This window comes from Melanotaenia boesemani, chromosome 1 (assembly GCF_017639745.1).
Source record: "Melanotaenia boesemani isolate fMelBoe1 chromosome 1, fMelBoe1.pri, whole genome shotgun sequence".
Lineage (NCBI taxonomy): Eukaryota > Metazoa > Chordata > Actinopteri > Atheriniformes > Melanotaeniidae > Melanotaenia > Melanotaenia boesemani.
This window is the reverse complement of record NC_055682.1, coordinates 7,754,535-7,774,482: the sequence shown is the minus strand read 5'-3', so window position 1 is coordinate 7,774,482 and position 19,948 is coordinate 7,754,535. Positions and strand designations below refer to the sequence as shown.

The 19,948-nt window shown below is 36.8% G+C and overlaps 1 protein-coding gene across 3 annotated transcripts in view; it reads right to left on the bottom strand.

The window, feature by feature from the left end:
* LOC121641784 (protein kinase C-binding protein NELL1-like) overlaps positions 1–19,948 on the bottom strand; it is a 316,585-nt gene that overhangs the window by 255,359 nt on the left and 41,278 nt on the right. For all 3 annotated transcript variants that reach the window (XM_041988075.1, XM_041988084.1, XM_041988092.1), the window contains exon 3: positions 13,272–13,422. In XM_041988075.1, the coding sequence (XP_041844009.1) occupies positions 13,272–13,422 (151 nt within the window). The remainder of the gene's footprint in view (positions 1–13,271; positions 13,423–19,948) is intronic.

Sequence of the window (19,948 nt, the reverse complement as noted above, 5' to 3'; positions counted from 1 at the left end):
TAAAGTTCAGAGCGTAAAACATGATTCTCCCCTCACCTACAAGTCTTTGCACTCCTGCCCGTCAGTAAGTCTCCAACGTCCTTCACCTTTGCATCACCTTCCTGACATCATCATTCTGACACCTCTTGCAGAAATAAAACACCCTTCACAATCAACATCCAAAACTTGTAAAGCTCAAAACAGGACAACTGAGACAAAAAGTCATTTTTTTGACCTGCATTTTGGTCTCATCTACAAACCATGCTTGGTGTCTGGTACGACTGAATGATTAAAGGTTTTTCATTAAAAATCCCAATTTAGGCTGTTACAATGTAAGATTTCAGGTGGTTGAAGCCACATCTTGTCCGATGTGTTTTTTGCTGGTTGGAGTGTGTGCACCTGCATGTACATATCTGTGTGGCATCGGGGTGAAACTATGCTCTGTGCAGTACAGAAATCATGTAGAGAGAAATGAGGTGCTGTGGTGTAAAAAAACAACTCTTTAGTAGAAAAATCATAAACCTGTCCTAAAGGACCTTCAGGCTTCAGTGTTTTGGCCACAGGTTACATCTCACAGCTGTAAGCGAAGTCTTTCATATCTCAACTTTGCATCCTTGTTAAGATCTCATTTAGAATTATATTTCTGTATGGACACTGAACAGAAGATGGAATTTAAAAGATTAAATCACAAACCAAATCACAAATTGCATTATTGGTCAAAAAAAATTTGATTATCTTTCAGTCCTAGTGTTTGGTTGTATTTATACTGTGCAGTGTTTTGCCACATTTCAACTGGGTGTTTAAACTGTTAAGCCCCTAATAAGTTACTTTTCAAAGTTAGAACCTATGATGTATGATTAAAAAAGGAAACAAAAGGCAAAAGAAATAAAATCCCCGCTGGTAATTAAAAATAAAAACAAAACCTTTGCTGGCGGTTTCTGAAAGCATTAAGTTTTCCATTTCGGTGCAACAAGAAACACTCTTAGGCTGAGAGACTCCCTTCAGGGTTTTGCCAAAAAAATCAATTAAAAGGCATATCTATGAAAAAAAATCTGCATTTACTCGCTTAGTAGGAGCTTTTGTGGAAGTAAAATTGTACATTTCCCACACACATTTTATTTAGTTGACTCATGCTTGGCATAGCTGTTGTTTTTTTTGCCTGTGGTGCTACTGAAGCACAATCATTTTTCACTTGGCATGCCTCTGCTTAAGGCTATAAATGCAAAGAGTTATGTATAATCTATAGCTGGCATGACTCAAAACACAAATTAAACTCTTCCAGCTGTAACTTCAGCACAGGCTCATTCAGTTCCCAAAATACACAGAAAATCATTTCAACTCAATATTCACTATCATAACAGATAAGCTGTATTTTAATCTGACATATTGTCTGCACTCTGAAACTAAGATGAAAGGTGTATTACTGCTTATGTGAAGTCAATATGATGACCTACAAATGTTTTTGCTGTGTATTTAGCAGAGAGTTGCTTCCCTGATGCTTACCTCATGTGGCAAAAATAGGCACCATGATGAAGCTCTATAAGACACACAGCTGCAGCAAGTTTCCTGCAGCCCCTGTGGATGCTCTAATCTATTCCACACGTCCGGCTCCTGGTTTGAAGCCTTATATTAATGTTTCATTCTTTTATTCCACAATAAAAAAAAAATAAAATAAATAAAAAAAATTAAGAAATTCCTCAAGTGTAAGGTCAATGTAAGGGGAAATTCAGACATTTTAGGGAAATCCTTATGACAAGACTTAAGCTCTAAACCCTTCTGCACAGCTAATGATGGCACATCAACCCCCCACATACAGCAGACGGTGTTAATACTGAAGCAATCATCACCCAAGAAATGAATGTATTTATAAGATAGTGTCTTAGCATGCAAACAGCTTAAGCTGTCTGCTCATGTGTGAGAGAAAGTGAGGGAAAGAGTAGAGTCAGTGTGTGTATAACTGGCCAGCTTGACCATCTTTGTACAGCATGTCATCATTCTGAAATTAAATGAATACATCACCCTGTGCCTGCACTGAGCACAGACCTGACAGCCCGTCTTCATCATGCTGCAGGAGGCAGAGCCGCTGATACTTGTCAGCTGGAGAAGAATCATTTGCATCGAATGAGGGGTAAAATGAGAACGAGAGCTCTCCAGCTTTGACTCTTTCACTGATGGAAACCTCCTCAGGGCTTCGAGAGCCCCGAAATCACTGAATGAGCAGAAACACTTATCCCGATTGGACTCATGAAATAATCATCAAAGGCATTAACTCCACTTCACAGAGAGTGTTTATTTTATGAAGTATTTATTGGTAGCTATTGTATGGCTGTAATACAACATATTTAATGAAAATGGAGGCAGTCTATCGACAGGCATCCGTTTGTTATGAACTGTGCTTTGACACAAAACATATAAAAAAACTGACGTTTTGCTGGTTCTCTGTATAAAAGAAAATGTCATAAAATGACAGATTTCAAAGGCTTTCTTCTCACTGATGATCTTTTCATAACCAGAAATTGTATAAAGCTGCTGTTTTACTAATGACAACTGCATGGATCTAACAGACCCCAACTGTGAGCTTCCACAGCTTTCAGAATAAGAAAAATCATGTTTGCATATCAAACAAAAGAGGGAAAAATGTCTAACAGTGGTAAAGAGGGACTTGTGTAGATGAGAAAGAGTTTAGATTAGACCTGATAGCAAAACTACACAAATGTGTATGTCTCTACTGATGAAAAGATACGTAGCAGCAGATGATGTGCATGAATGGGGTTTAAGGCATAAGTGTGTTAATTTAACCAAGTAGCTACTAAGGTGTTACAAGGTGAAGCTCTAAACTGAGATGAACTTTGTTTTTTTTGGTGAGTATGTAATTAAGTATTGCTGAATGTTAGCCAAGTCAAGTTCAAGAACATGACTTATAAAAACTTTGAAAATGAAAATACTTGGATACACTTGTTACTTCTTGTAGATATGGTGAATTACTGAACAAATCAGAACATGAAATATAGCATTCACTTTGAGTTCTAGTAATCTAAATATGAACTTTAGCCTGATTTTAGTCTCTACAAACATCTAAAGCAGTGATTTCGCATCCCAGTCCTCAGGAATCACTGCCCTGCATGTTTTAGATGTGTTCCTACTCCAACACACCTGATTCAGATTCATGAACTTCCTCATCAAGTTCTTTGCAGGCCTGTTAACAAGCCATTCCTTTCATTCAGGTGTGTTAAAGCAGGGTTACGTCTAATACATGCAAAACAGTGGGTCCTGAGAACTGGGACTGAAAAACACTGATTTAAAGTGCATTAAGCTGTTAAATACAATATATATTTAATGCTTTCATAAGTAGTAGATAAATTCTTCTGATAGACTGGGGGTAATTCCTTAAAATAACCAAGTCTTCACTCTTCCCATGTAAATGTACACCTACCTGGAACAATCCTGACATCCTGCATAACAAGAAAATACTTAACTTTACTTAATGGAGCTAACTACTTAGAGGATGTAATTGTAAACAAAACGTTTACATCATTTGACATACTCACTGCACGATACGGAATCAACAGCAACACATTTTTAGAATATCAACAACTCAAGTTTATAATAAGTAAAAACATAATCTGAATCAAACAGACTTCCTGTCAGGTTAGCAGAGTTTTCTTTTTAATTTTAGCACCAATAAATTACTTAAAAAAAAAAAATAAGAAAAAAAAAAACAGATTAATGCCCAAAATATATATATGATATATGCCATGATACATTTCATGGCAAAGAAAATATTGGAGTAAAGAAAATGTATATTTAACATTATAGGGCATCAGAAGGCTCCATAACCAACTTCACTCATATTGGTTATATAAGACATACACTCATGTCCTAAACTAAAGACAAAATTAATCAGTACAACTGATAGCTACATTCATGCATGCTCCATCGGTAGAAAAATTGAACAATGCAAATTTTAAAATAAAATGCCCCACTTTTAATGTTTTAGTTGATTTCCTCTCACATTTACCTCTTTACAACTTTTTAAACACGTTTTTCTACCTTTACTTTAACCTACTTCTAAGTTGCACCAGCAAGAAATACAAAACAAGATATATTTAATTAATTCAACATTCATTTATACAATAAATTTATAAATTGACTTTTTTTAAGGTTATATAATTTCCTGGTTATTTAATGCTTTGTTGCATGTTTTTGGAAATTCTTCTTTTGTAAAGTTAAACATATACTAAAGGACAAAATATTGTAAAACAGTAAAATGTTCTGTCTGTAATTCATATTTTTGTTGGTGTAAGCATTAAAGAACCAAAAATGAAGTTTGTATTCATTATATATTTTTTTTAATTAATCAGCCGATTAATCGGTTTTCGGAATTTTTTTCTGCCAAATATCAGAATCTGCAACGACCTCAAAACGTCCATATCAGTCAGGACCTACTTTACACACCCTTTACTTTCTATGTCTTATTGTTTTTAAACTTTCGTGTTTCTTGATTTTGGCTTTTCAAAACTTTTAAATTCTTAATTAAAACAGCATTTAATCTAAACTTTCCTCCTGTTTAAGGGCTCTAAATATTTGTAGAATTTCAAAAGGTAGTACAGTCTGACTATCATTTGATTTTTCAGTTTGAGTTGAAACTATTGGCCGGACCATTGAATCGATGTATGTACAGATCAGTGTATTCCTATACCCCTAACATTTTTAAATACTTAAAGATGGTAATTTTTCCCGGAGTTTTGTCTAATACTTTTTCCACTCAGTTTGCATTCAAGCGGTTTTTGCAGATCTGTAAGAGCCATTGAAATGTGATTGGATTTTTTTTCTCCCACTTAAATGGTAGCTTTCTCAGCTATCTCAAAAGGTTTGGTAAAGGACTGCAATGTGAATAAAGGTTAAAACATTTGTGTAAAATTTAGATCAGTTCCTGGTACCTGGTGCCTGGTAGTAATAAATGATATGCACTTAAAACAGCGCCTTTTAATCCATTTCTAATTTCTACGATGTGTAACCATTTTAACACACTCATAACCGTGCGCAGCAACCCCCCTCCCCGCAGTCTTAGAGTGATAAGCATACTGAGGGCAACGTGGGGTTTAGCGTCTTGCCCGAGGACACTTTGACACATGGAGGTGCTGCTGATTGAACTACTGTCGTTACAGTTGGAAAACTGAACTTACTCACTGAGCTATGGATACCCCAAAGGATTTATGAAATCTTCTGATTGTAGCATTCCTTTGATATATTTACTGCCTCTAGTACCATCAACCCCACTGCAGGAAAGCAGAATGTATTACTCTGCTCATGTTGTGGTACATAAAACATTAGCTCTAAGTTTTCTTATCAACATTCTGAGACCTCAATAGGTGCTAATGATTCAAACAGAGCTACACCAACAGTCACAGTTGCAGGCTTGCACATTGTGTCTTCTAAGAGAAAGATTGTTGGTAGCAGAAGGGTTTTAGAAAGTAATGCGACAGCTCTGGGAAGAAGCTGTTGAGATGACAAGTGACTTCATCAAAATGCAGTGGTATCATCTGTAAAAAAAAAAAGTTTTGGAAATGAATGGCTGCCTAAGAGTGCTGGGTTGCTTGTATATCATCCTGTCCTTTTTCCTCACCTCCAGTGTCACGCAGCTATTTTATGGAGGAAGCTGACAGCCAATTATCTGCTCAATAGGGAGGGTCAGCCCTCTGGAGCTTGACCGTAGAGCACAAGGAGGAGGTAAACCAGATACTACACTGGCAAAACACACCAATGCTTCAGTTGCTGACCTGGAAAATCTGAAAGGGATTGGTTGGGTGGCATTGTGCCTCAGTTGTTATGGGATGAGTCTCCTTGATAGGAGTTCTTGGGTTTAACAGATCCTCTCATCATAAATGGAAGAATAGCAGATAGATGCAACTTTTACAGGCCCGCATAGCTTGAGATTTATTGATTAATGAGATGTGATTTGCAGGAGGAAATCAATTCTCATTTTCACAGTTTGGACTGTGTTAAATGTGGCATTATTAGCAGGAACTGGAGTGCGAGACAGACTGCTTTGTCCCTGGTCATCAAGGTGTCAGGTTTAAACTGTAAATGAGCAAACCAGACAAGGTGGAATCAGTGTGCAGGCTGCAAATCAGTGAATAAAACATCAACTGCAATTCAAATTCCAGAAATCCAAGCCATAGCTTATTGTAGTCCTTCAATCATTTCTGACTCGACTGTTCCAGATTTTGTAGAGCCAGTAAGCCAGATAATTTACTCAATTTGGGCACTAAGTGAGTTTGCGTAAATAATCACCATTGTCCAAGATACATGGGGTATTCCATGAAAGTCGCACATGAATGAGACTCACCTGAAGACGGTAGACTCAAACTGGCGCCATCTCATAATTACACATCAAGTTTTTCCGCAAACGCAGCTCAGCTTTATTTAATCCAAACTGATTCAAGTAGACTTCCATAGTCTCACTTAGTGCAGGATCCAGGATTTCTAACATGCTTAAATGAATGGATGAATGTACAGTTGAAGAAATGAACGACACAAAATACTCTTATCAGCGGATTAAACAGTGGTGACTAGTGGGGGCGTAGTAGCCTAGTAGTGATGGAGGTGGGCTTCGATCTGGAGTGCCAACAGAGGTGAACCACCATAGGCCCTTCAGCAAGACCTTTCAATCCAACCTAACACCAGACAACCAACTGTTATACCTGTACAGAAACACAGAATTTCCTAGAGCTTCTACAGGTAAACTAATCTGACAATCATCAGGAGTTTCTAAAAAAAATAACCAAGACAGCAACAACATGTATCACTACAACAACCAAAGTACCAGAAATACACAAAAAAACATAAACAAAAGCAGCTCTTAGTGTATAAACCCACTGGACAACTCAGTGACTGTGTCAGCATGCAGAGGATGAGGAATGAGTAGTGATCAGAGACGAGTGTGATCGTGCAAATATGACCACACCTCTACGGAGGCTAGAGGCAGACTGGGGCAGCCCAGAGACCCACGCGATCAACAGCAATCCTAGAGCATGAACCCAAGCCACCCCAGCGCTGATTGGCAGCCACTGACCTAGCCAGGCACCAGCCAACCAGGACGGCTAGAGCAAAAGGCCCAGGGCCCCAAGAGCCCAGAGGCATCCACATTTCTGGTGGACATCAAAATAGATATTCATTTACAGCTTGTTAGCCACAGAAATTTTGAGTGTTCATATCTGTAAGCAGCTGTTTTGAAACATTTTCTTTAAGTTCTTAAGCCCATACAAGATCACAAATAACAGCTTTCAGTGGAAATACACTCCAAAGTTCAAGTTGTTTTTCAATATCATCATTAACTTGCATAAAAATCTACATTTACCAAGATTATTTTGCTCTCACAAGCATTAATTGTTACAGAAAATCTAATAATAAAAGCCTGGAATCTACAAAAGCCAGAAGTAGCAAAGGGAATCATTTGCACTGTAGCGCATCCTCCTTCTTAAAGCAAATACAGCCAGTAAGTTCACACCCTGGAATAATCCAGGGAGCGCAGTGTGGAAACTGGTGTCTAACAGAGGTGAGAGGGTGCAGCTCATCCATCAGCACAACTCCGCAGGGCAGATCAGCAGTTCAGTGTCGATGCCCGCAGGTCCCTCTTCTCAAACATTCACACACAAAACCCATCTGATGGAAAGAGAAATTTTGAAAAATTCAGCACATTTTCAGAGTTTTAGAAACAAACAGAAATAGAGACAGCAGCAACACACTGTGGCTGCGGTTGCATGGAGAGACCAGACTCTCTGCAAAGACTCTTCAAGGAAATCTCCTTTTACACTGGAATAAGTGGTGCTTGCTCTTCTTTATCTGTGGTCTACTTCCAGAAAATGCCTTCTATTCTTCCCTTCCATTACAACCACACAAGGTACCCATTTTGAGTGTGTAGCATCTCATAAATATCTAGACATATCTTAACTGATAATAAAGTTCCACACTGAACATCTTTTAAAAGAAGCTGAAACTAAAATTTGGTTTCTTCTTTAGGAAAATAGCTTGTTTTTCATCCAATGCCAGAAAAAAAAACTTGCTGTAGACACCTTCTCACCTCTTTTCATTATGGTGACATAGTATATATGTTGTCTATAAACAGGATGTACACCCTTCATACATCATTGCACTTTATACTCTGTAGTAGACTGGTCATCATTATCCACATGCAGACTTCTACACTGGTACAACTTTATTTACAAACCCATCCTCAGCTGCAAACATATGTATCCTCTTACATGTCACACAGACTGTGCAGCAATGGCCTGCAGGCCTTCATTACCTTCAGGGTAACAAAGCTTGACAAAAAGGCATTATCTTGCTCTGCCCTCAACCTTGGATTCATTACAGCAGGATTTTAAGCTGTCTAGTTTGGTCATGCTGGAGGATTTAAAACTCATTTTAAGCACACTGGGGGAAAAAACAACAATGAGGTCTTGTTCCTGTTTGTGTAACTTTTAAATTAATTTTGTTTAGCACTTTTATAAGACCGTCATGTCTGTATTATACATTTGTAACTACATACTACTTTGTGGACAGCTTACTTTTGGAAATGAGACCCCATCTCTCAATAAGTTAAACCTGTATAAGTAAAGGTAAAATAAATAGCAAATAATAATTTTACTTCACTTATTTTATTTTTTTTCTACTAAAATCCAGTAGTTTCATTTTATTTTTTTCTACAGGGACAGTCAGCTTTATTCAGTCTATACAGGATGCACATTTTTAACTATAAAGACCAGGTTACAGTTGATGAAAACATTGCCATGTGGTGTGTAGCTCGATAAGACCAAGGTTTGCTCTCAGTCCCTATGAACTGCTGAAAAACTGTGAAAAGAATTCTGCTTTGTGTCAGATGCCCCCCTCGCCAAGATTCACAAACTTTTACAAAAGAAGAGTCTCCACAAACAAGTCCCTTTTCTGCTCAGCATGTTTCATAAGAGAGAACAACCTGTAACCACTTACGAAATGAGTCACAGAAGGAGAGACAGACCTGTGGAGTTACAAAAGGGCAGGCAGATGAACAGAGCAGCTGGAGGAGCAGGCTAAGCATCTTTGGAGTTTGAGTGCTCAGGTAGGAAGAGCAGTGGAGAAGCCAGGCTTTGAGTTAGTTCATCACAGAGCTTCTGCCTCTTGCTGACAAAGAAAGCATTCCTGGGACCAAGAAAATTGCTGCCTGGGCAGAAATCATCTCCTTTTGTTGTATTCAGCCAAGTGGAGCAGCAATAAACTTCCTTCCACATTCCCCAGTGTTGGGCACAGAAAGACAGTCCCCCCAAACCAACTACTCTTCTGCGATGGATTCTGAGAAATGCTTGCATTCAAAAGACATTTTTACTTTGACGATGAGGAGAGCGGGGGATGAGAGCAGGGAAGAGAAGGATATTATCATATTGTGGAAACTGAGTTGGCATAAGGAAAAGGGGCTGGTTTGATTGTGCTGAGAGAGGGATGGAAGTAAGTAACGAAAGGACAGAGAGGAAATGTATGATTGGAATTGGAGTTGTAAAGCAACAATGACTTGGTTATTTGGCTGAACAGTAGGCCTGTGTTAACAGAAAAGCATGTGCATCAGAAGAGGGCTCTAATAAGGCCTTCAGAGAGGATTCAGAGGTTCAGAACAAATCCTTTGTAACAAAGAAGCACAGGTCTGCACTGAGCCAATGAAGGATCTGTCCTCCTCACCAAATTTAATTACACTCAGCACGGGAGTCTGACTCACACAACAGTTTGTCTCAAAATAACATGCTGTGGTTTGGCTGAGCTATTTGCATATATTTGCACACTGTATGAGAAGACAAAACACAGGTCCCAAAACTCAGTAACCTGATCACAACTTCATTCTGAAATATGTAGGAGGTAAATGTCAAAATAAGTAGTTTGTGTTTTATACTAAATGTTAGATAAGTCAGTTTAAAATCCATGAAAAAAGAAACAACGCCCTTCTACCCGTATGGTGTCTGGTCATGCTGATGGCTTTAGTTTCATGTGCTGAGATGTTTCACTTCAGCAGAATGGTTTGAGAAGCACTGTCAGTGACCCACAGATCAAACCAGACAAACATTTCTACACCTCCACATATCCTCAAAGGATGAAGGGTTACGCTAGACAGAACAAAACTTATTTTGCCAAAAAAAGGTATAGAAATCTTAACCATGTGCAAAAGGATCAGAAGGAACTTAAAAGCACTAACGTTGAGATTTTGATTCAGAGTAAAGGCCAGAAGATTTCTGCCTAAATCATCTTTATTCATCTGTATAGAACTGGGTGAAACAGAAATTAAATCATCTTATTATTTTTTTTCTGCTATACTTGTATGCCTTTATCCTTATTCTGTAATTATTTAATAATTCTGTTTGTAGGACTGTAACTTCTCATATTCAGCACATTTTGATGAAGACATCCTGACGTGATAATTCATGATAACTAATAACGAGGACATGCATTTCTCTTCTGTGGCTGCTACCACTCCATCTCTTATTTTTTATTTGCAAACAGTGACCAAAAATAGCAGCTTGCTCCGACTTTACCATCATGGACTTGGCAGTGCAGCCAAACAATTCTGCACCACTGTGACGATAAATTTTTGTTTTTAAACCAAATGGAAAAATGAAAGCTTGATAACTTGTAAGATTTGCAGTAATCTGGCAGAATAAGAATCAATACCAATAAACTAAAAGCTGTAAAAGACGACAAAAACAACACAACTGAAGCATTAAACAATTTTTTCAATGACAATCGTCAACTTAACTTTTATAACAGAACAGCCCTATTAGTAAGTTCGGAAGGCAATTGAAAATTAAGTGTCCTTTTTGTTTTGTTTTGTTTTGTTTCTTGCATGAATACAACTAGCTTTTGCTTCAATTACAAAATGAAACTATTATTCAAAAGCATGTCTACGTAATTTGTATGTAAATTCATAAGTAAATGAACAGTGCCTTTGAAATTTTACATCTCTAAACCAAATATGTTTCCAAGCAAAATAAATATTATCAATGGCTTAGAAATCAGTATGTCTGAGGGCCTCTGATAAAACATTTGCTTAGTCCAAAAACTCCTCTGAGATACATATGTTGCATGATCCATGTCATTGTGCCTGAAGGAGGAGGGCAGTACAGTCAAGTGGCTCCATTTAGCCTTGCCTCGCTGTTGTTCAGAGAGCCCACTGTGCAACAATTATGCCCGCAGGTTATGTCACACAGAAAGTGGAAAAAAAGCCCTGACAGAGACAGCAAGGAAAAAAAGGGACTGAAACTTTCACCTTGAGAAGCACAATTGAGGACAAGACATTTTTCAGCAGGAATGGACTTGGGCTTAAACACGAAGTTTACTATATTTTACTTTATCAAGTATCTTTCATAAAAAAAATTAAAAAAAAGTGGCCAAGAACACGAGCACAGTTATAAAGCAATGCATATTCACATTGTTCACTAATACAAGAAAATATAATATATAAATATATATTACGCTGCAACATGTCATAAATTATGAATAATACATAAACAGGGTTCGAATTACGGGGGAGCTACGGGGAGCTTAGCTCCCTGGAAAGGTAGAGGAGTACCCCTAAAAACATTTAGCTAATACTTTTTAACGGAGCCCTAAAAATGTCCACTTTCAGGTTACATTTAATTTTTAAATAAAGTTTCTGTTATTTCTTAAAAAGAATAGCATTAATTTGTCATCTTTGTGTGTTTATCCATTTATCTAAGTAAATAAATCTTCCAAAAAGACAGGTGATCCGTTGTGTTTCTTTCAGCACCATGGACAGCAACATTGTTGTTTGTTGTGTGCTGTGAGCGTCCGTTCTACAAACACTTGATAAGCTTCCTTTTGTGGTTGTTAAAGAACTCTCCGTCCCTGTTTTTGATTAAACATGCTGCATACAGTAGTAACAGTTGGGATTTTTGAAAGTAACCATATTTTGGACTGTGCTACATGCACTAATATGCACATGCACATGACATGCAAAGTTGCACTGACGCGCAAAAATAAGGCTCCCTTGAAAGACCCGGTGTAATTTGAGCCCTGTACATATAGCATATGGTAATAAAGGAGATATCAAAATAAGAAAATTCCTTGCCACACTTAAGACTAAACTTTAAAAATTTTATCTGCTTAACTGACTAATAATTAATCATACATTTTCATACCACACCAAAGCACCATTTGAGTCAAATGGCTATTTTTAATTCCTGAAAAGACTTTTTTGATATATTAAATAACACCATGTCATAAACCACTTTCATAATAATGAATAACATAAATATCCTCAAAGTTCCTTTACACCTACATTGATCTTAAAGCTGAAATGGACGTGCATTAGAAGTCTACAATCACAGCTGTCATCATTGCTGCAACAATTTCAATTATTTGAGCTGAAACACACAACATAAGCTAGCTTTTGTCATATTTTCACTAAAACCTGTACATCTATTAATGGCTCGTTTTTTTTTCCCTATCTGGAAGAATCAGAGCCTTTGTTTACTACATTTGAAAAGGCCAGCTCCCTCTTCACAAGCTTCTCCATCAGCTGAGAGTCCATCTTCTCTCCCACTGAGTATGATTTAGCTTTTTTTCTGTATTCTCAGCAAACACATGCACCATACACACTCACTTACAAGCTCACTTTGGCTGCATGTTTTACAGAACTGAAGGCTTTTACCTTCAGAGAGCGAGAGGAAAATCAATGCTGCCTGCCCTTTAAAACAATTCACAGTTGTGGAGTTTCTCTGGGGGCCGGGGGTGAGCTCACTGCTCTCACTCGGTCATGTCTTACAGCATTCATTTTCCGCAGTAACATTCTGGCAACTGCCTCTAGCCGTAATTCAAAATACTCATTTTACTCAGTGAAAATAAAGGTTCATACCTGTTTCTTTACTCTTGTAGCTAATGGCAGGTCACCACAAAGGTATGTTGTGTCTTTTAGTTATTTGGCTTTTGCCTGTTTTGCAAGATATTACTTATCATCAGAATTCTTGCCATTGTTTAGAACTTTTAACTCTTGAAGAAAGAAATATCATGGAAGATTATCTTATTATCCTACTGCCCTGAGCATATGCATAAACCTGGATTAATCAAGTAATCACACGCTGCTCTCTTCTCTACAGCTCCTTATCAAAAGCCTTCTGAAACCATCTAAAAAGAGAACTTTAAATGGACTTTTTCGAAATGACACAGCTCACTAATTTGTGGTAAAAAAAAAGAAAAAAATCATGCAGCAACAGAATCATGGACCAAAATGAAGAGGCTTACAGATGGATTACCTGTGTTCTGACTCGTGGATGGAGAAAATTACTCCTGACGTGGAGGACTTCTGCTGGATGGAGGCCAAGAAGGTAAACTCACTTTTACTCCTGAAGAGTTGCACCACTTTTTCTGTGATGTGTGCCGGGGCATGTACAGCTCTCCCCACATCTGAAGGGACAGAATGAAACAGACAAATCAGGAGCTTGTGCAGACTTTTCATAAGCAATCAGCTGTCTGCCCCCTCCATGTGTGCCTGCCAAGCATATTAAGCAGTTTAATCACACATGACAAAACACAAAGCAACACCTTTGCACTTCCAAACATAAATCAGACATCCTGGCAGCTCTACATGGCATGGCATTTGTTACAGCGTTTAAAAAATCTGGTGATGCCACCGGGCACCATGTGCTAACCTGAAGCATGATGACAAATCTTACATATATGTGTGTATTTGTTTACACCAAAAAGAAATGTCTTCCTTCATGAAGAAAGAAAGATGTCAGGAGAGAAAAAAGGAAATCTAAAAAATAAATTCAGGTATTTTGTTGTAGAGCTCTTGCATGTGGTTTTATAGTTTAAAAAAAAAAAACCTGCTAATCTATCATACTCAATCATACAGTTTGTCCATTTTGAAATAATTTATTTTTTATGATGATTTTAATTGATCATTGAGTTCCAACATGATACAATATGAACAGTTACAGAATAAGAATATAACAACAAGTTATCACTTTAGCCAGCCTGGCTGAAATAGCAATAATAATTCCAAACTGCTTGTGTTAATCAAGACTATGCTGTTATTTGGGAAAACACAAAATACTGGCAGTTAATTCACTGATGCAAAAACATGGGTTTAGTAGTTCTAGCTCTGAAACTAATAAAGCTAGATGAAAAGTTCCCCTTCTTTGCTCATTTTAGTTATCTATCCATGATGACCAGGACATGCTTGCTTGTCTAAAATATTATAAGAAAAATTCAAATTAGACAAATATTTAGTTAAAAAGAAATGGCTCAACAACAAAACACCTTCCAAATGTTTACTTTTTTCAAATAATAAGGCATCAGCTTGTTATCAACAAGCAAAGGTCAGACCTACTTACACTGGCCATCCCCCAAAATACAAGTCACTACCTGGATTTAACTATTCAAGACAGTTAGGAGCCTCCCATTGGATAATTACAGTATGGGTGATTATATTTCAGTAAGAAATTTGGTGGGAAAAATCTTTAACGGCCGTGATCGATTAACATTCAGGAATATCACATTGTATAAAAGAAGTGACAAACTCACGGCTATGTTTATTAGTGAAAGTTTGAGCAATTCTGTGAAGGGAACTGGAGGGATTGGGACTAAACAGCTGTGTAGCCACATATCATAGGATAAACAAGGAAAAGTTCCATTTGGAACTTAAAGATTGGACCTTGGAGCAACAGAAGAAGGTCATGTGGTCCAAATTTATCTTGTTCCAGAGTGATGGAAGCATCAGGGTAAGGAGCGAGTAGGAGAAATGATGCAGCTATCATGTCTAGTGTCTAACAGTAAGGCAAGGCAAGGCACATTTCATGTACAGGACAATTCAAAGTGCTTTACATAAAACAAAGGCATTACAGATGTTTAGAAATAGTAAAAGGCATCAACACATAACAATAAAATAATAAAAGCTAAAGGCGGTCCAACAAAACAACAGTCAGTCTTTGGACAGGCAGTGTATATCTACATATCAGTTTTACACAGAACAACTGCAGATACATAAATAGACAAGCACAAAGAGAAGCAGGTTAATCTGGCATATGATAAACTGGTCAGAATTCCAAATAACTTTAATTCCCTGAATAAATTAGAAATGAATCCACCCCACATATTGTTGAATTAAATTTGAATTGAAATTACAGGAAGTGTCATTTGAATTCATTGCATTTCAGAGAAATTCATTCTCATCACATATCAGTGAGAATGTGGGTTAGGGTTAGAAAACATATCACACTGCAGTAATTGCAGATTGCTCTGTGGTTTCCTCTTTGTTGTGGGAACTGGCTCACCAAAATGAACAAGCACAGATGTCATTTTACATGTGTTATTTTGCTTATTGCTCTAATTCCAAAAATAATAAGTACAAAACAAGTATGGCCCTCAATTAGCTTATTTCACAAGGGTGTAGTCTAAAATAAATGTCCAAAATGTTTGGATAACCATTCTGAAGACTTGGCTAGAGCAAGGTATTCTGGGACATTAAGTGATGTCCTATAATTTTCACAATTTGGAAGACATTACAGTTTCAATGATTTGTTTTATAGAGTATGTTTTTAATGTTTATTTGTGGTTAAAAAAAAAATAAGGTCATTTACTATAGTAAAGAATTGTGTACATAAAGCACATAGAATCATATCAGTATGAAATTCATGTTGTACTTGACATAAACTGCAAAGATTCTTTGTTAAATATACATCAGTTATGTATCATGAATTTCTTTGAATTTCATAGAATTACAATTCTGCCTCCTGCAATTTAAATTGCAATTTCGCTTCCTGTTAGCAATTTCAATTCAAACTCAAATTCAAGAACTTAATTACAATTTAGGTGAAATTCCCAATTCAACTCTGACTTTTGTACAAGCCTGTTTCCCATCTGTTACTGGATGTTTTTTCTCCCTTAGTACTAGAATCAGACAAACAGGGGAAACAACAAAAAAAAAAGGAAAACAACTTTGATCAATATTCTTTAGCCCATTTTGTGTAAACAAGGTGAATCCCATTAACTAGTGCTCACACCGTGCTAGTTAGTGTAGTGTAATAAAACTCATGTACATATGACACCAAGCCATTAACAACCCTAAATATGTAGGAGAGATTTTCTTTTCTTCCCCAAATAATCCAGTCCACTGCTTGAATCGCAATTTGATGTGCTGTAGAGAAAATAAAATCTAACAGGACTCGAGAGCTTTATCTAAATAATGTCAACTTTTATATGAATGCCAAACCTTGCCCATGAACCCTAGATCTCCAGGTCATTGTCAGGAATGAGTGAGCAGTGAGGAACTTCAGTACAAACTTATGGAGTACTGAAAGTAACAAAATTAAAAATAAACACAGTAACTTCAGCATTGGTGAGAGGGGGAAGAGAAACAAAAATTCTGAAAAGTTATAACTGTAACCACCAGCGAACATTCCCGTAAAACCTCCTATGAAAGACAACTGCTGTGGTTCCACGTGTTCCCTTTAACTCAGACCACCTTCATCTCTGTACCAGCCAGACAGGCATGGACAGGCATCCCTGCACTTCGGGCCTGTGACCTGCTCAGTGCTGACTGGTTAATAGGTGAGGAGGTGACCACAAGACACGCCTTGAAAGGCTGCCCCTCTCAATTACAAAATGCGGTAGAAATGCATACAGAAATGTAGAAAGGTGACACAAATAAATATGCTTGGAGAAATAAATAGAAGAAAATGCTAGATGGGAAAAAATAGGCAAGTAAATATGACTGAATTGAAAAAAAAAGTATTAATATACAACTTATATTAGACGAAAATATAGAAATAGATTTGGGGAGAATGACAATGTAAATTGAAAATACAGACAGGGATAAAAAGAAAGAGGAAAGGAAAAAAAACAGTAATTAATTAAATTGGCATATTCATACAACGTTGGATTAAAATGTGGAAAATTACAACAGAAATATCAATTAATCACATTTGAAAAATGACTTAATAGAAAAAAATATTTTTATATCTTTTGTATAATTTGTTAGCATAGTAGTTTGAGCCATTTTTATATTTTTGTATTAGTTTTTGCAGTTTTAGTTCTGCATAAAAAACTAAATTATAAGGTCATTAATTATAGAAATGCCATGTCTGAAAAAGAAGATGTTCAACATGCATTTGGGTGAAAATGTATACAACTCCCATTTAAGTTTTTTTCTAAACTGAACAAGCCTCAAGGTCTGACGAAGCAAATAAATCATAATAGAGGAAGGTATGTGAAACATTAGCTGTAAAATGATTGTTTTAGTCTGTTGAATGCAGGAGAGATGGATAAGAGTAAACATCTGATGGACTAAAAGTTTTTCTCATTTTCACTAACACTGCTGCATCACACCAAGGATCAGCTGTAAACTCCTTAGTGTCACAGCAATTTTGGTACACAGTTTTGGTAAAGTGCAAAGAAAAACAAAATCTTAAAGGGAAGTTGTAATACAGAGGACAGATCTGAATGATCAACTCCTGAGGTTCCACACTGCCAGATTTACATGACAGATAGTTTAGTGGAGAGAAGCCTGTCGTTGTCTCAGCAAAGAGCTTTTAAATCTCCCCTGGGTGACAGTAGCCAGCCTGTCCTCACACTCAGCCTCCCCACTGTCACAGCCAAGTTGATGGAGAGCCACTTCCCCTGACCACCCACTTCTTCAATATGCAGGCTGCCTGACCAGAGTCAGACATTAGATCATCAACTCTAATCTGCAGAGACACAGCCCTTATTTTTATGATGTGAAGAGACTGTCAGATTTCAGGTCTATTTACCTTCACCTGACTGACAAGGAAAGAAGGTGCATAGTCTTACAGTTCAAGGTCAACTTCCAACATTAAATTACTCACACATACAGCATCAGATGCATCTAATGTGTAGGTACTTAATACAGTCAAGTTTAAACGCTTCACAGCCGAGATCAATACCAACATATTGTGGTAATGAGTCATGCTCGATAGCAGCAAACAAAACTAAGCAATTTAATTCTGTGCAAATTAGTCTTTTTTTTTTCTTCTTCTTTTGATTTCTTCATTTGTTCCCCTTGTAGTGATAGCTCATTATACCAAACAGTACAATGTGATAGGTACACTTAGAATGAATGAATAAATAAATACATAAATAAATAAATAAATAAACATGTTTCTGATTTGTGGGAGAAAGCCAGAGTATCCAGACATGCTCCAGCTATATATATATATATATACACACATATACAAGAAGAAGGGCAAAACATGTCAAGTTATCACAATAAAAGTTTTATCTAACATAAGTGACACATAATTAGCCTGTCCCCTTGTATTTCCAAGCTGAGTGCTTGAGTAGATTAGAGCCAGCTGAGTGTATTGGAGAAAAACTGGGCTAATTTGCATACACATGGCTTCATCCATATTGAATGAGGTGAAGGTGCAGAGTTGCAGCTCAGTCCTTATCAGGTATAAATGGGTTATTTACATGAGGAAAAGAAATTCTAAATATGAAACTTTATGTTTACAGAGTATGAATGCACAATCTTGTATTTCTGCCAATACAGCAACTTTTTTTTCCAACTAATTTTGAATGGCAAGTAAACAGATATATAATCACAGTTTCGTCTGTGGTGGAATCAAGATATTTTTATTCATGTTGCGATGGCTCAATGGTAAAAAAAAAACATGCATTTGCATGGAAAATATGCATATGTAAACATGTAAACAATCATGCAAAACTAAACTTCATCCTATTTAACTGCATAATCTACTTCGAATTATATTCCATAAATTAGTACAAGGCAAGCCAAATTTAACCTTTGGCTGCATGTTATTATCTGATCCTCAAACATTTATTGAATGTGAAGATATCACTGTGAATACCCACTGGCAATAAAATATATTAAAGAAAAAAAATTGAAACATTAATACCCAAAACCCTAAAGAGAACAGTAGGATCAGGGAACGTGCTTAAAGGGATTAAAACACCAGACACCTGAAAACATTTAAATACATGACAAATAAAGATCTTATGTCAGGGAAAAAAAGAGACTTTAAAGTCGTTTTCAGCAAATAATCATTGCTGTGATTTAATAAAAAAAAAAATAATAATAATCACCTTTATGTTTTTTTCCCCCAAACAGAATTCCACAGCAGATATGAAGACGGTGTCATTTTGCATAAACAAGCTTAATGGGAAACTTGAATAACTATACGGGTTAAATGAAAGTAACGACGTGGTATTTGCTTGCATGAAAAACAACAAAATTGCAATATTAACAATGAAAGCTTCCCGGTTTAATGCAGAGCTACTGAACTTTGGCAGATGTTTGCACTTCTGCATCTACTCCAAAGTCTTGCATAACATCTCTTCTCTGAGCTCTCTTCAACCGGGAAAAGCCAGTCTGGTTTCGACTCATACTTTCTTTGTCCTTGCTTGCTCCAATAATGTCCTTTTGCGCTTCTTTGCAGAATCAACCACGGTGTGCATTCAAAGCAGCAAGTGTGTTGATATCCAATTGCTGTCATAGTACTGTAAAGCAAAATACAGCTATCAAGTGATGCTTCAGGATGGAAAAAAATGCAGTTTCTCAGTCTCAGGAAGCTGCAGGGCAATGACAGCTCCAGAAAGTGCATAATGAATGTCAATGTACCATTTAACCATGTCAGAGGCATTGCGTTTTAAGATTAGAAAGTTATACAGTATTGTTTTATTGGGTTTTTGCTTTAGATTCATGCATTTACACAAAGCACATACAGTTGAAACAAAAAAATTTAGAATAATCGCACAGTTCAATTCAGTACTCCCACTTAAAAAGGTAAGGTAATATATGGACTATTATATGCAAAGTGAGATATTTCAAGCATTTATTTGTTATAATTTGATCCTTATGGCTTACAGCTTATGAAAACCCCAAATTCAACATCTCAGAAAATTAGAATAGTGTGAAAAGGTTCAATGTTGTAGCCTCTTAGGGCCACAATCA